This window comes from Pinus tabuliformis, chromosome 6 (genome assembly GCF_031772625.1).
Source record: "Pinus tabuliformis cultivar Carrire ecotype Pingquan chromosome 6, CPIR1, whole genome shotgun sequence".
In the NCBI taxonomy this organism is placed as follows: Eukaryota; Viridiplantae; Streptophyta; class Pinopsida; order Pinales; family Pinaceae; genus Pinus; species Pinus tabuliformis.
The window spans coordinates 1,784,482,162-1,784,499,571 of NC_142292.1; the positions used below are offsets into that span (position 1 = coordinate 1,784,482,162).

Below are 17,410 nucleotides of genomic sequence, written 5' to 3' on the forward strand. Positions count from 1 at the left end.
GGAGAACCAAGTCCTATGCTTTAGCAGAGCATGTGGAGAATACCAAACATCATGTTTGTATGAGGAGGCCAGTGTTATTGCTAGAGTTTTGCACTTCCATCACCGCAAATTTAGGGAAGCCCTTGAGATTGAAAAAAGACCGAGCAATCTCAATAGAAAGGACGGATGGAAGATGAGCAGTTGCTGGATCCCAACCCTCTCTTCCTAGTCATTTTCTTCCCTTCCTCCTCTCCCTCTTTTTTAGCTTGTTCTTGGTTTAATATAAGTTAGTTTCCCCTTGTTATCATGTATCCTTCCCTGTAGTCTATGGTGAGTTGTTTATATAATTGAGATATTGTACTAGTTATATTCTAATAATTTTAACTTAATTAATAAAAACAAAATTTATTACTTTTAAATTGATGGAAGATAATATTTTATTAATTTATAATTAAAATAGTTAAACAATTCATCGATTAATTAAACAACTAAATAAATCTATGAATTTAATATATTATAGTTTTATTCTATATATATATATATATATAAAATAATAATAAAAAATTAATATAAATATAAAATAGTTAATAGTATAACTAATTATTAATTTAATTTAATATTTATATATTTGTATATATATTTATAATAAAGATTAAATTAATTATAAAATTATTAATTTTTTTATGTAAATTCATATCTCTCTTTAATTGACTTATTTTAATTTTTAATTTAATATAGTTATACCCCGGGTCCTATCTAACTAGCCATTTCCCAGTCAAAATTAACGGTTAGTCAATAAATCTATAAATTTAATATATTATAGTTTTATTCTATATAATACTTAAATTATTTTATTTTAATATTTATAGGAACACAAATTAAAATAATTATAAAATAGTTAATACCTCTTATGTATAACTAACTATTAATTTAATAATCATTTAATTTAATTTAATATTTATATATTTATATATTTGTATATATATTTATAATAAAAATTAAATTAATTATAAAATTATTAAAACTTTTATGTAAATTTATAAGTCTCTTTAATTGACTTATTTTGATTTTTAATTTAATATATTTATACCCGGGGTCTTATCTAACTAGCCGTTTCCCACTCAAGTTAGTCGTTAGTCATTATAGCCATTGCCTGGTCAAAGATTATAGCCGTTGGATGTTTTGCATACTGGATCTGATTCTTCAACTTGTCGTGACTATGAACCACACTCGCGGGCTTGAAACGCATGGACAAATGAAATTTCATGTGATTTACGTCAAAAAATTTCTCATAAAGTTGATATGGGTCATAGAAGCCTCAATTCAACAAATGTTTATACAATTAAATTGATAATGATGTTTATTGATATTTATTATTTAATTAATATTACTATCTAAAATGATGATATCATGAAGTTCATCAAAGAGATTTAGAACAGTCGCAGTGCTGTTAAGGTGCTCCGTAAGCAAAATGTCACCGGTTCTAGTCTGGCCGATACCAAAAAATCTAGCAAGGTTTCCATTGGTGCAGTTCAGGCCGGGTGCAATCCCCGAATGACTTTGACGGCTTAGATGCCCTTGAGTCGTAGCCTCTGAGCCACAGGGTAAGAGTGATTTTCAAGATTCACCCACTTATCAACCAAAAAGAAAAATGATATCATGAAATTCATTCAATATTCAAATGTTTATGAATTTATTATTACGCTCTATTAATATTGATATATAAATATTTTTTTAATTAATAAATGAAAAATATTTATATAATTAAAATTGAAAGTAAATAATATGTCTCAAATATTAATGTAAATACTAATATTACACTCAAAATATTATTATTAAAATAAATCTAAATATTAGACTCCAAATATTTTAGTCCAGTAATCTTACATTAATATTGATTTACCGGTAATAAATATTACACTCATATTTGCAACATTGAAAAATCTCGACTTACGTCGCACCTTCCTACCCAGAAGTCTGTCCACTGCAGTGTGACATACGCTCACAGTAATAAAAGAAGCTTATCCGTGTCAGGTGCAGAGTTCGAATCCATCAAAGTGAGGTAATAAAATTTCTGCCCCTTGCTAGGTTTAGAGCTCAAATCTACTGGGGACGCACTGATATCTGTAGCACTCTAACCATGGAAGTCGACTCGAAGATTCACCCGTTTCTTTCTTACGTTCTATCTCGGAGGCCCCTGCGGCAGCCATTAAAGCTGAGCTCCAAACCCTCGTTTTCGAGCGCCATTAAAGTGGATTTTGAAGCGAATGAACCTCATGGCGAGGATCTGCTTAAAGAGATGCCCATGCTCCGGGAGCCGAAGCTCGTGGCTAAAATGACGGCCGTTGTTTCCGACGTCGTTCAGACAAGATCCGTGCTGCAGTCCCTGGGAGAGCGTCCGGATTACGAGGCCGTCGATAAAGCCCGTTTCCGCGTGGCAGAGATCGAGCGCGAACTTTCCAGGCGACTGGAAGAAATTTTTGCTGTGAAAACCCCGGAAGGATCCGAATGGAGGTCTCTGCAGGTTAGTTACTATTATTGCTTCCAAGAATATTCTAGCGCCTGGTTTAAACCGTAATATTAAAAAAAAGACTTAAACACTCTTAGATTTCTTGAAAAAAAGATTTAATCACTCTTATAGTTAGATTTCTTGCATAATTTTGGCCAGATTTTGATGAGAAATTTCCTGTCCTAACTAATTTAAAATCCTGGTTACAGGTTCAGTCTTTTGATTGGCCATAAATCCTTGAGGGTACTTAATCTATTTTCATTAAAAAATAAATAAATTTAAACAGTCTTATAGTTAGATTTCTTGAAAAAAAACTTCAACACTCTTATGGTTGTTGGATTTCTTGAAAAAAAGACTTAAACACTCTTATAGTAAAGATTTCTTGCATAATTTTGGCCAGATTCTGATGAGAAATGTCCTGTCCTAGCTAATTTGTGACGTTGAAAAAACACTTAAACGCTTCCATAATTAAATTTCCTACAGAATTTTCATCCATTTTTAATGAGAAATTTGCTTTCCTAACAAATTTGTGGCCTCAGACAGCGCCTTTTTTTCTCAGGTTCGCTTTTATGTGTTCGGCTCGATGGTGATTTTAAAGATTTCTTGGTATTGCAGGTGCAGAAGGAGAAAGAGGCGCGGGCTGCGGCCGAAAAGGCGAAATTGCCACACAAGACGGTTGTTCAGCTGTATGATATGCATGTGGCCTATGGGGATTTGTTGCAGGAGGCCGAAGAGCGGCTTGTGAAGATATATCGGGCGGCCGAGAGCGGGTCGGAGATCGTGGATTGGACTGATGAGGCCGATAACGAGATGGACGAGGAAGTCGTGCGAATATTGCAGGAAGCTTCTCAGAAAGTCATTCACAGAGTGGAGCTTACGGGGAGGAGGCTCCATTTTTTTCCCGAGGGGTTTTGCAAAATGACCACGCTCGTTTCAGTGTACCTCTCCGACAACAAAATCCAAGTAAATCTTCCCATTTTTATTTTAAATATGCTTTCGTTGTTTTAAAGTGGTATGATAAATATGCGTCATAAAGAATTTTATTTTATATATATATATATATATATATTATAAAGTTTAGCGAGATAACGTTAACTTTGCTTATCAACTCTTCAACAATATTTTAGGGATTTCACTATCAACTTATTTCAACCACTAAATCACATAAAAATTACAAAACTGACCTTGCAACTTAAAATTAGAAAGATATAGTAATCATATCGCTAGAAAGAATTGGTAATGAACGTTATAAAAGTTCTTTTAACCTTGAAGCTTAAAATTATAGGAATATAACAATCATAGGGCTAGAAAAAGGTGGTGATGAACTTTATCAACCCTTCAACCGTGTTTTAGAGATTTCATTATCAACTTAATTCAACTATTAAATCACATAAAAAATACACAATTAACCTTGAAAGATTTCATTATCAACTTAATTCAACTATTAAATCACATAAAAAATACACAACTAACCTTGAAACTTAAAATTATAAGGATATGATAATCATATCACTAGAGTTGGTGATGAACTTTGTAAAAGGGTTTTTAACCTTGAAGTTTAAATTATAGGAATATAATAATCATATGGCTAGAAAGAGTTGGGGATGAACTTTGTAAAAGTAATGGGTTTAATATTATGCTATACGTTAGTCCTTTTTATATAAATTTGTGTATCTCAACATGTTTCAAGTAGATTTTAGGGATCTTCTCAATAATTTTCAAGGGTGTTTCAAGTATATTTCAACTATTTTCTAGTTAAATTTGAGAGATAATTTAGGTATATATTTTCATTTTCAATAATTATAGATGTGGATGATTGGACACTCTCATTATTTTTCTAATTCACTGTTTTGTATTGTATTTTCTTAATTTGTTGTATGATGGATTTTAATTTGGATTTTTAGTGATTTAAATATTGTATTTTTAGCAATAAAATTACAACAAGCAAAGCATTCATGTCAAGAAAACATGACATTTTAGAGGGTTGACCTTTGTGGTTATTGTTCTAATTTTTTTGTGTCATCTTAGCTTTTACTTATTGTACATGGGTTTCTAAAAGTCATTAAAGTCTAGTGCTTCCACCATCCCAACCTCGAACATTGTGAAAACAATTAGATATTAGTGACCCTGATTGGGTAATAAATGATTGAATAAGTTCTTTTCAATAACCTTTTTAATCTAGAACATGTATATAATCTCTTTACAAAACCAACGTGTTGAAAGTATATAATCTCTTTACAAAACCAACGTGTTTTATTTTCAACACGTTAGTAAAAGTTCGCAAAATCTATTGAAAAGGGAATGTCTTTTACATTTTAACATAATCTTCATTATCAAAAGACATGACAAAGAAATGCTACTGTAAAAGATTGTTCTTTGTTTTGTAGAATCTTCATGGACCTTACTGGAAATTGTATGTAGTTTCACTTAAGTTTCCTAATGCTACATTGTATTTTGCTCATGTATAGTGGCCAATAAGGGGGTGCCACTCAACTTTTTCTAAATTGCTCTAGATTTTTCAAAATTGACAAGTGTAGAGGTTGTGCATAATACCATATAGTATTGCTTGTTTTATGTACAATATTGAAGCAACTTACAAGCTTGAAGCAACTATAAATGTTAATAATGAATTATGACTGTTTAATATATATGATCAAGGAGGATCCCTAATGACCCAAAAATCAGAGTCCTTGAATCGCAACAAAAATAGGACCAGATCGAAGAGCTCGCCACACAGAACTCAAAGACGCAAATGACATTTCAATCCGACTTCGTAAGCAGAAGTTATGTTCAGTCAAAGATTTGGTCAAATTTGGCAAAAAGACAAGATTTAGTTGTTGCTAGATAAATTTGGAGCAATTCTAGTTGGGCAGTCTCACCAAAACAGTGGTTAAATTTGGCAGAGGTCCAATAAAATTAGTGAAGGTTTTAACTAGAGTTAAAGTTGGCAGAAACGCTAAATATAATGGCATCTCACTAAATTTGGGGCAAGTGAAGTGACCCAATAACATGGGGCTACGTGGCCAAATCAGATGGTGCCACATGGCACCCAGCAAGTGGTCAAATTGCCCTGATCCAACTAAAATCGATGGTTTCTAGTTTTGGCAGTAGATGAACTATTCGACGGTGAAATTTATATACAACAATTTGTAAAACTGATCTAGTGGCTTCATAACCGTTAGTGGACAATTTCGATGGGTCAACATATATATTAAACTACAAATATAATTGGCGGTCAATTTTATGTTTCAACGATGACGGTTATATATATAACATTTGATGGTTATATGACGAAGCGACGATTATTGTTAAACAGTCACATTTTAAAGTGCGAGTTCAACACACTGTTTGTATGTAATAACAGTTGGCGACAATATATATACGGCGACAGTTTAAATGGTGCCAACAATATATATATATATACAATGTGGGATTTGACCTCGGGTCACGACCCAACAAACATTCTATATACATGTTGTTAACTAACCCACCAACTAGCAAGACTTTGTTAAGTCTGTTGGCTTGGCGCTATTTAAACTTGCTTGTTCCCATTCACTGTGGAGGAGGGTTGAGCGAAACTTAGTGTATTGGAACTAGTACGAGGGACGGAACAGAGAACAAAACTAGGAGTCAGAATCGCGTGGTGCGTAAATCGAGGTGGGTATATTCTAGGGGAACATTCCTTAGAATATTTCCTAAATGGATTAAACATTGTTGTGGAATCTGAAGATTCTCTGGGGGTCCAGAGATAACAGTGGCAGAATATAGTTGAGTTTATACTCATTTTACTTAGAATTTCGCAATGATTTCATTGGTGTAGTCAGATTTAGGATTTGAGCAGCGGATCTTAAAGCTCATGACAAAAGCCCACATACTTCATTAATTGCTTGGCACAGAGTTTGAGACAACAATGCATCTTTCAGAAGTGGGTCATGTTTACAGTCGAAAATCTCATGAGGACGAGACAAACGTGTTGGTGCTTTGATTGTTGTGTTTTGAGCAATGGAATTCCAAGTCATTCCCAGGATTGGAAGTATACTGATGTATTTTTCCATGTACTCATTTTCATTTTTGCTGAGATGAATGAAGTGGCTTCCCCATTATTGAAGCAGGACCCAGAGACATAGTTCACATTAGGCGAACTTTGTTATCAAACTTTTGTGTGCATTGTCTTTACGGCGTCCTTTATGTTGTTTATTCTTTAAGTGTTTGCACATATGGTTTTTACATGTTCTTACATGCAATTATGCTAAGATCAACCTAAGAAAAGATCTTGGATCATGCTGGTATCATAGACATACCATATATATATATATATATATATAACCTCCCTAACCTGTCATCCCTTGGATATTTTGGGGGTGCTCTTTGGTCATCCTGGGGACACATCCTCCATCTGCTCCTCCCTAAAACTAGTGCAACATAGGTTTAATGATTAAAAAATGTGTTTCTTTTGGAAGTTATAAGTTCAAATCATGGAGTAAGGTGTATATACTTCATAAACTATAATAATCAAGTCTATTGGAAGAGAGTCCCTTATCCAACAAACAAGAGGACCTCATATACTTTATTAGATTATTAATATTATAATTATTATGTAGGATCCTTTGTTATATGGGAAAATCTTATGATGTCAATTTGATCCTACAATTTAATGTAAATCAAAATTAAATGGTGGATAAATTCATTTATTTTTTTCAAAGTTTTTGTTTACCTTTTAATTCATTCATAGATGTAAAAAAAAAAATTAAATAGCGGATGAACTTAATTTTTTTTTTTTTTTTTATAAATTCATTTTCTGCCTTATAACTCATTCCTATATATTACTTTGATATGTGATTATGATTTAAATTTTAAAGTTAAACATTGGTTAAACCCATTTATTTTAGAAAAAGATTGAGTTGAGTCAACATTGTTTGTTTTCTAACTTTACCTTTATTACATTCTTAAATGTGGTTTAATTTCTCTAAGTCAAACAAAAGTGAATGTGAAATGGATTTGATTCTTTTGGGTCTCAAACACACTTAACCATGGATTTGTGATAAATTTTACTACAATTGATTTGCAATAAGGGCCTATAAGACTCTGTACATTCCATGACACTATTTTTGTTACAAACTTATAAGATTGAAGTCCATTATTTTCATATCTTCATGACTTTCCATGGAGTTGAAAGGGTTCATGGAGATCATATTCTACATTTTAGGCGGGAACCAATAGTTTAGAATTATGTTCCTTGGTTTCTTTTGGGAATCTTGAACCATAAGAGTCCTTTGGGATGCATCTAGACTCGAGAGTGGAGACCACACATTATGCTCACCTCGCCCACCAAGAGGTAGTGGGTTGGGAATTGTCATTGGAATTTGTAATGGCTACATGGCTCATGGGCTTCTTTTAAGATGGGCCAAAGCCATATTGAAAGGTTAGTTGGGTTGCTAACATTGGGGAGTTTTTGTTTTCTTAAGAGCCTTTAATCGTCCTTCATTATCAATATGGGGCAAGGCTCATTGGGCCTAACCTTGAACATCAACACCTTTGTTAGTAGTATTGTCATTTTTCGTTAGAAGGGGGGCAACCATTGATCCGATCATTTGGCCTCTAAAATAAGTGTTAGGGAGAATGAGATACTAGATTTGTTGATGGATGAATTTCCATGATCTTGAATATACACATGTAAATATCCAATTTGGGATAGATCCTTTGTTGAGGATGTGGTTTAAAGGACCACATTAATTCATGATAGATGAATATGCACAGTGGCACATAAATACACACTATAAATTCGTAGTATTCAATGGGAACTCCAAGTAACTCTACCCATACTACACAATCAAGTTGAGATGCTTCTTTAGCCAAAAGTTATTCACACCATTCAATGAGGACAATCAAAGTGTTTCGACACATCCATGAACTATAAGAATTCATGTCATGACAACGAGTGTTTTTAACAAAGGTAAATTGGGAAAAAAAACCTTACTTAGGATTCAAATTGTTGTGCAAATTCACTCTTAAGACTCTGTTGACGGTGTTGGACCAGCCAACATTCAAGGATGTAATGGTGTCTTCGAAAAGAAAGAAGGTGTGCCTGGTGAGTGTTCAGTTGTAAATGTGTCAAGGTTCTTCTACTGCGGAGAGGGGATAAAAGTGAGCCTCTAAGTGAGAGGTAGTAGTACCACCCAAGAAGAGACACACATGAACTAGAAGGATCCGTCTAACATCCAACAAAATAGTCCACAGAGGATGTGACGGTCGTTACAACCAACAAATGAAGAAATATATGTCTAATATCCTGCGGAATAATCCACAAGGATGGGACAACAATAACAACCATTACAACACATTCTCAATAAGGTAAGTACTAAAATAATTAAAATAGTTCAACTATCTTAACACATGTGAAAGCAAACATGAAATACAAACATCTGCAGAATAGTTTTACAAACATTCATAATCCATGCATGAAGAACGTGTTGGCCTTGAAGGCTTATGTTATTAAGTAAAAGTTCCAAGACACATGTTTACAATGTACATCACTAGCTCCAGTAGTGGAGCATTGGAGCCACTCCTTACTCCTCAAAGAACTAGCTTATCTATCTAATTCCTTGCGGGAGGAGCCAAGGTGAAAAGTCCTTTGCTCATACAATGAGGAGTATATATAACGACCTTTTGACTACCCTCATGACTGTTTGACTTCCTATGACTTTTCAACTTACATGACTTTTTACATTCCATGTGTGTCCTTTGGACTTCCACTTTACAACACATTTTGAATACAATATACATGATCCACAATCGTGATGTGGCATATGACCACTCATGACATCATGACATGGCATGACATGACACTACTGACGTGCATTGTTTGATGATGTGGCAATGTCAAGCTACTGTTGCTGCTAAGTGTTGGATGTCTTCTTGAAGATGCTTTCTTTTCACCTCTGCATGGCTTGGTGATAAGGAATCTTCAGCGGTCTCAAGTCTTGGATAGTGGTCACAAACTAACGTCCCTTCGGTCTCTCTTGATCGATCAACTTGTAGGTTCAACTACAAGAGAGTCTTTAAGAATGCTTCCCTCCTCCTTCTCTTTCTCCATCATCTTGCCATGACATGATAAGGTACTTGCTCCTGCAATTCACTCATGATGAGACGACATCAATTTGAAAATCCCCTAGTCAAAGATGATGCATTTTGATCCATCGACTAAGCCCAGAACAAGTGACAGGTTGGGAGAGGGACTCAGTGACTGCACAGTGCACAGTTCCAGTAGCCAAGGGAAAATCTTGAGCTCTGAGACTATGCAGTGCGCAGCTTAGGTAGGTTTGAGGGACGTGACTGTGCAATTTTCGAAGCCAGTGGGACATGCTGAGGAAATGGGCGATAGGAGAGTTAAATGCACAGTTCTAGGAGTCAAGGAAGGTTGGGCTACTGCACATTTGCGCAATTCAAGGGTTCAGGGGATGATCTTGAGTCTTAAGGATGCAAAGTGCGTAGTTTAAGCTAGGCTAGGGACATGATTGCGTAATTATGGAGGTCAAGGTCAGATCTTGGGCATAGAAACTATGCAGTGCAACAGTCCTTGGAGGTAGGAACTACGCATTGCGCAGTGCTAAGCAGCAAGGTCACAGATAGAGGACTAAGACTACGCAATGCGCAGCTCAAGAGAGGCACAGTGAAGCTAGGTTGCTAGGTCGGTAAGTTTTTTCCGAAAATGGTTGTGTGGGATCAGCGAGCTTGGTGTGAATGGTGATGAACTTTGGCTAGGATCACACACTTACAATATTTTGGCGACACAATAACATAGATCATCTGAACACATAAACAAAGCATTTCCCTCCGTTCGACAACTTTATGGCAAGTTACGACAAGTGCCACACTTAAGATAGACTTTGAGACAACCGTGATGACACTTGTGCAACAATGCTCAGAACTTTGTGTATGAGTGCGACAGATGTTTACATTGTTAGGACAACTCATATACAAAAATACAGACCCTTAAAACTATAAGAATAGGCTTGTACACATTATGCGATAGCCAAATATGCCAAAAGATGACAATTTACCCAACATGCAAAAGGGAATAAAACACTTCAAGAAAGGTCATGAAATAAGCTTCGGTGTTTGCGACAACAATGTACAAGACCAAGGAAGGCTCTGAAATTGAGCGTAAGCCAAAATTTCGGAGGGTGTTGTAGCATCTACAACACTTGGCGACACACTGGTCGAATTCCAACTTCTCTATCTCGGTCAACTTTTTTTGTGCAGGACCTCGGTTCTTCAGGGAGTATTGATTCCTCGTGTAGATTACTTTGGTCTTCAAACTTGCCCCATGAATAGACATGGTCCCCTTTATGCCTTCTTGGTTGAACACTACATGAGATTCAACGATATCACAATGTTTCGAGTCGGGAAGGGTATAATGTAGTTCATGAGCTTAAGATTTTTAGAGTATGACTTTTCATCTCTGGTGTTGCTCTGTTTCCAGCAAGCTTGAACAGTACCCTAATGGAGTCATGTAGGAACACAAACATTGTTCTGTTGGCAACGAGCCTAGACAATACTCTAGCGAAGTTGCTTACTTAACCTCTCTGCGCCAGAAGCCTTTCTCGTCTTTCGCCTTTATTTATTTATTTTAAAGAGAACTTTGCATCGACACTTATTTATTTTGAGATGGAAGAGGGATCATGGCTTATTGAGAGTAGAAGACGTTGTTACTTCAAAGAAGCATATAGAGACCTCTGATTTAGGTTTGTTCGTTTAGATTTTCCCCTTCTCTACTTCTACTAATTGGATAAGCATGAAGACACCGAAACATAAAGACCAAGTGTAGGCATGAGGTTTCTGGAATAGACATGGGTTCATGGTTGGACCAAAACTCTCCTTATAGACGAATCGTATTTTCCGTCAGAACTTCATCAGCCAAAAGATATAACCAACACAAGGAAGATGGACAAAAGGTTAGCCAAATGTTGAAGTGTCACAAGACTCTTTAGAGTTCGGCCACACACATACTTAGAAGCCACAACATGTACATGCACAACACTTATTCACATGATGAAAATAAAACAAAATTCAAGCAAACAAGAAAGAAAAGACTATGTACACAGTGTAGGGCACAACCCCAGATCTTCATTGGAAGTAATGTTTTAAGTCTTGGCCATTGATAGGGAGAGTCAATCTTCCCATCAAGTGATTGAAGATGATAAGTGTGTTGGCCAAGCCTTTCGTGTACTGTGAATGACCCAATCCACAGGGACTGAAACTTAGTGTGTTTTTCTTTGTCCTCGTGGGCTTTATCCCACTTCAAGACTAAGTCACCCACACTGAAGTTGTTCTTCCCTGCAGACTTCTTGTCAAACCACCTCTTGATACGATTCTGGTGAAGTGAATTTTTTTTCTTTTGCTTTCAACCTTTCTTCTTGTAGCTTGCAAGGGTGTCCATCTTACGCTGCACTGATAAACACGACTTGCCTTGGGGATTCTTGTGAGATTTGGAGAGAAAACAAGTAGATGTTGGGCAGGAGGATGGCTTCTTTTTCGTATACCAGGAAGTAAGGGGAGGTGTTCAGGGAAGGCTTCGACATGACTCGGTCAGCCCATAAGGCATTTACCAAAGCAGAGTGCCTTTTTTGTTGCTTAGAGAATATGGTCTTTTTATTATGCGGATTAGGTTCTTATTTGTGGATTCAACAAGACCATTCCCCTGCGGATAATAATTAGCTGAATGTTTCAATATAATACCATTTTACAATGCAAATTAGTAAAGTCTTAGTGATGAGAAGTATGTTGCATTATCGAAAACAAGTGAAGTAGGAATGTTGAACTTGGAAATGATGTTTTGTTGTATAAAGCTAATGACTTCCTAATCATTCACTTGTTTGAGCGGAATTGCTTCTGTCCACTGCGTGAAGTAATATGTGGCAGTAAGGATGTAGTGGTGCTGCTTTGATGAATGCGGAAATATTTCTCCAATAACATCCAAGCTCTAATGTTGAAAAGGTGTTTCCATTGCAATGGGCTGTAATGGGGCGGCTGACTTCTTGTTTTTGTCGACACACCTCTAACGGACCGGACACTTGCGGGGGTAAGCATGAGCATCTCTAAATAATGTAGGCCAGTAAAAGCCGGCCTGCATGATCTTATGTGCCGTTGTGTTGCCTGCAAAGTGTCCCTCGACTGGTCCGTTGTGGAGATCACACAATACCTTTTCCGAATCATGTGCTTCCAAACACCTAAGCAGTACGCCATGGGGGTGCTTTCTGAAAAGCACCCCATGCACCAACTGATAGGATAATTCTTTAAGTTTGAGTGCCCTCTTCTACCGTGCAGAAAAGTGGGAGGGCATGGTGTCGTGCTCAAGGTATTGGCACACATCAGCGTACCAAGAGTTTGTGCTAGTAGTGGGGGAGGCTCACTTGACGTTGTACATCTCAATTTCTTGCTCCCATCCTGAAATATCTTCTTCTTCTTCCTTTGCGTTCACTACTTCTGCTGCTAGTCGACAAAGACCATGGCCCTTGATTGTGTGAACTGGATTGATCTCTAGATTATATTCTTACAGCCCAGTCATCTAGTTCGCTCTCCTTTCACCCATCTCTTGTTGAACGAGCAATGATCCTATTATTGGGTGCGAAACAAAGATAATGCAATGATTTTTCAATAGATAGGGCCGAAAGTGCTTTACTGCTTTGTATACCGCATAAGCTTGTTTATCCATGGTGGGGTAGTTAATTTCAGGTCTTTGTAGACTCCCGCTCATGAAAGAGATAAGCCACTTGTTGTTCAAATCACCTTTTTGGATGAGTACAACGGTGAGAGAAGGTTAGAAGAAAAGGTTTAGAACAAGAAATTATTATTGAAATTTGGGTTGTACAATGCGGGTGCTTCTGCGATAGCCTGTTTAATACAAGAAAACACATCCTTTTTCCTTTTATCCCATTTATAAATTGCATCCTTCTTCGTCATCTCTTCTATCAACTTAACAATTTGAGCGTAGTCGAAGATGAACTTGCGGAGGAAGTTGATTTTCCCCAAGAAGGACTGCATGGCCTTTTTGTTCACTTGGAAGGGAATTTGCGTGATTGTTTTGACCCTATCGGGGTCTAACATAGTTATCGATCAAACGAGAAAATTACCTAGTATCTGTTTTTTTGAGGTAGCAAAAAATCACTCGATTTTGAAAAATGGTAATTCAGAATACACATTTTTTAGGAGCATATTTTTATGTATCAAGTATGCACATTTTTTTTTTTAAATGTTAGTGATTTTCACGCTGATTTTGAAAAGTGTTGATGAAGCATCAACACATTTTTTTAGAGGGTTTATTTTTGATACTTCAAATTTTATTTTTATTTTTATTTTTATTTTTATAATTTTTTTTTTCTATGTATCAAGTATGAACAATTTTTTTTCATTAGTGATTTTCATCTTAATTTTGAAAAGTGCTAATGGACATCAACCTTTTTTTGTTTAGAGGACTTATTTTTTACACTTTAAATTTTCTAATGTATTAAGTGTGGATAATTTTTTTTAAATGTTGATGATTTTTTGTTTGTATATATATATATATATATATATATGAAAAAAAACATAAAAATGTAAAAAAAAACCAAAATCAACTTGTAAAAATAAAAATAAAAATAATAAAAAATTAACCAAAAATAAATAAATAAATAATAAAAAAATGAAATTAAAATATATATATATATATACAAGTTAAGAAAAAAAATTTGAACCAAAAAAAGAAAATCTAAAACCAATTTTTTTATGTTAAAAATATAAAAAATAAAAGCTTCATATATATATATATATATATATATATATATATAAATTTAAAATATAAAATAAAAACAATTCAAAACCATTAAAAGAATAAAAATAAATAAAAAAATAAAATAAAATAAAAAAATAAAATAAAATAAATAAATTTGAAATTAAATAAATAAACAAAAATAAAAAATAGAAATGAAATTAAAAAAAATCGCTGCCCCACCGCGCCCTTCGTTACACCTGGACCTACCTCCTTTCCCATGACCGCGCCCCTCCCTCCATACCTCTCCACCGCACTCCACTCCACCCCTCCCTTGCACCTCCCTCCCCATCCATCGCTCTTTCCCCCTAACCCCACTCTATCCTCCCTCCGAGCCCACCTTGCGGCCCAATTGACCCGGGGTGGCGAGGGGCCGATTCCCGGAACCAGCCCTTTGGGGTGGAATCAGCCCCTTGCCGCCCCAAATCGGTTGGTTCGCAAGGTAGACACGCAGCTCCCTCCTCGCCTACCCTGCGGCCGAATCAACCCCTTGCCACCCAGGGTCTGTTGGGCCGCGGGGTAGGTGGGGAGGGAACATTCAGGGGATCTCCCCGATGTGAAGTCTCAATTAGACCTCACACCATTTGGTGTAGGAGTCTCATATGGTATAAAGGCCCAATTGCCGAATCCTTAAAGATTTTCCTTGGCTCTAACTGTCAACAAGAGAGAGGGATGCAATGGTGCCTTCGAAAAACAAGAAGGTGTGCCTAGTGAGTGCTCAATTGTAAATGTGTCAAGGTTCTTCTACTGTGGAGAGGGGAGAAAAATGAGCCTCTAAGTGAGAGGTAGTAACACCACCCAAGGAGAGACACACATAAACTATAAGGATCTGTCTAAGATCCAGTGGAATAGTCCACAGAGGATGCGACAATCGTTATAACCAAAAAATGAAGAAAGATCTGTCTAATATCCTGTGGAATAGTCCACAAGGATGGGACCACAATAACAACTAGTACAACATATTCTCAATAAGATTACTAAAATAATTGAAATAATTCAACTATCTTAGCACATGTGAAAGCAAACATGATGTTAGGGTCCTATAATTTATAGGATCTCAAGGTGATCAAGTATTTCATATTAGGAATATTACATTGTAAATAATTGTCAATTTGTAAACGATTTCTAAATAAAAGAAAAATAGAATAAAAAATGAAAAGAGAGTTAAAAAAAAATGAAAAAAAAAAGGAAAACAAAAACATTGAAAAAAGAAAAAGAAAAAAAGATTGAACCTCGCCAAAAGAAAGAAAAACAAAAAAATAATATTGAAAGTGTTGCAAGTCTAAATGCCATTACTGATAGATAGTTTTCTTCATCATTGATAAATAAAGGTTGTGTGCAACTTGTTTAAAATGCCACAATAACTAGTTATTTTTTTAATCATACAGTATAATCATGGTTAAACATGTTTAAATTTCTGTTAATTGGATTAGAGAATACGGATTTGCCAAACAGTTTAAACTTGGTAAATCAATAGTTAGGTAGAAAATGACAATGATTCAACTGCTTAATCTGAATCAATAGGAGAAATAAGTGATATGATTTAGATAGTTTTCTATTTTTCATAAAAGAAAATAATGTGGGTTTGCTAGTCTAAGCGCAACCCTTAGAAAAATAAAATACTGGCTTAGTTAAAAGGTAGGTAGGAATAGTTCATTTCATAAATATGCCTATGTGCCATTTTATCCTAAGTTTTAATGACATTGTGAAAAAGCAAAAAGGCACGAATGGATAAAGTGTTTTTATATATTTCATTTTTCTTAACTTCATCCTAAGTTCAAAAGCAAGAAATAAAGGTACATATGGACAAAGGTTTCTTTGTCATATTTGGTTAAAGGACACCGATGTCAGAACATCAGGATTCTCCACCCCTCACAATCCACGGACCTCATTCATTTTCGCCCCCACCCCCCCTCCATCCTACCTTTATTGGGGGTGGGGACGGGTCCGAAAAGGTAATTTCTCTCGCCGGGCCCCATCCATACGTGGTGCCATCTCCTTATTTCGCACTCCCCTCGGTTGATACTGCTTACCACCCTCCACCCCCTCTGAAACCGCCTTCCCCTCATCCGCGTGATCGTGTCCCTACCACGACACCCCCGCCACTCACCTCCTGCCATGCCGCATATTTGTTACCCAATTAATTGCTCTCCTGGCAAAATTACCATTCGACACTCAATTTGCCTTCCTAGGTAACCGTTCAAACTTTAACGGTCCCACGCCACCTCCAATGGAAATTACCTCTCTGCCTTTAAAAGATTTCGAACCATAGTTTTTCTCCCTTTCACTACTTATTCTCTATAATTCATAGTTTCCATAAGCAACCAGTCTCAAAGCATTTGTTCAACCTGAACCGGAGTAGAATTGTCAGCACTGTGTCTCTTTTTTTCCTGACAATTTCATTTACCTCAAATTGTTCTCGGTAAGTTGTTCTGTCACTTACTGTTACTTTTCGTTAATCTAATCATGCCTCCAAAGAGAAAACACAGGACAAACCTGCCAATCCATTGATCCCTCCCTCCGTAAATTTAGATCACATTCCTTTAGCCAACAGGAATTATCGGATCAGTGAAACCAAGTGTGACTGTGACTTTTTAGAGCTCTACTGTTGGTTGGAAGACAAACATGCCGATAAAATCGATGAAATTGTATTCTGGGAGTCCAATCTTTCTCATTATATCTTCCCTCTGATCTTCCATGCCCTTGAATTTACCAGAAAATGTCAAGCCTGTTATGTCCCTAGCTAAAGAGCTATTATGGCCCCATTTGGTGACATCCTGTTTACCATTACTGCCAAGTCTATAAACCAAATGATGCTGGCTCCCTCTATGGAAAACAATGCCTCATTTTCCTTAGAAGCCCTCAACCAGCTTTATCAGAAGCCTGATTTTGCTACAAGAGCCAAAATCTTTGAGATCTTCTTACCTGAAAATGCTCAATTACCCAAGAAGAACCCTCCATACCCTTCCTCAATCTTCCTTGATCAAACTAAACAGATTATAACCATTATTTCATATATTTTGGTTTTTTTTTTTATTATTGGGTAGATGAACCCATTTTAGGCTTCCTTTCTATTTTTTCCACAGACAACAAACCATCCATTTTGTTTTAACTTC

The 17,410-nt window shown here is 36.0% G+C and overlaps 1 protein-coding gene across 1 annotated transcript in view; it reads left to right on the forward strand.

Moving 5' to 3' along the window:
• Window positions 1–1,934: 1,934 nt before the first annotated feature.
• LOC149266137 (plant intracellular Ras-group-related LRR protein 1-like) overlaps window positions 1,935–17,410 on the forward strand; it is a 93,715-nt gene continuing 78,239 nt past the window's right edge. Inside the window, exons 1-2 of the mRNA XM_089430057.1 lie at window positions 1,935–2,503; window positions 3,104–3,451. Of these exons, the coding sequence (XP_089286183.1) occupies window positions 2,120–2,503; window positions 3,104–3,451 (732 nt within the window). The 5' untranslated portion in view covers window positions 1,935–2,119. The remainder of the gene's footprint in view (window positions 2,504–3,103; window positions 3,452–17,410) is intronic.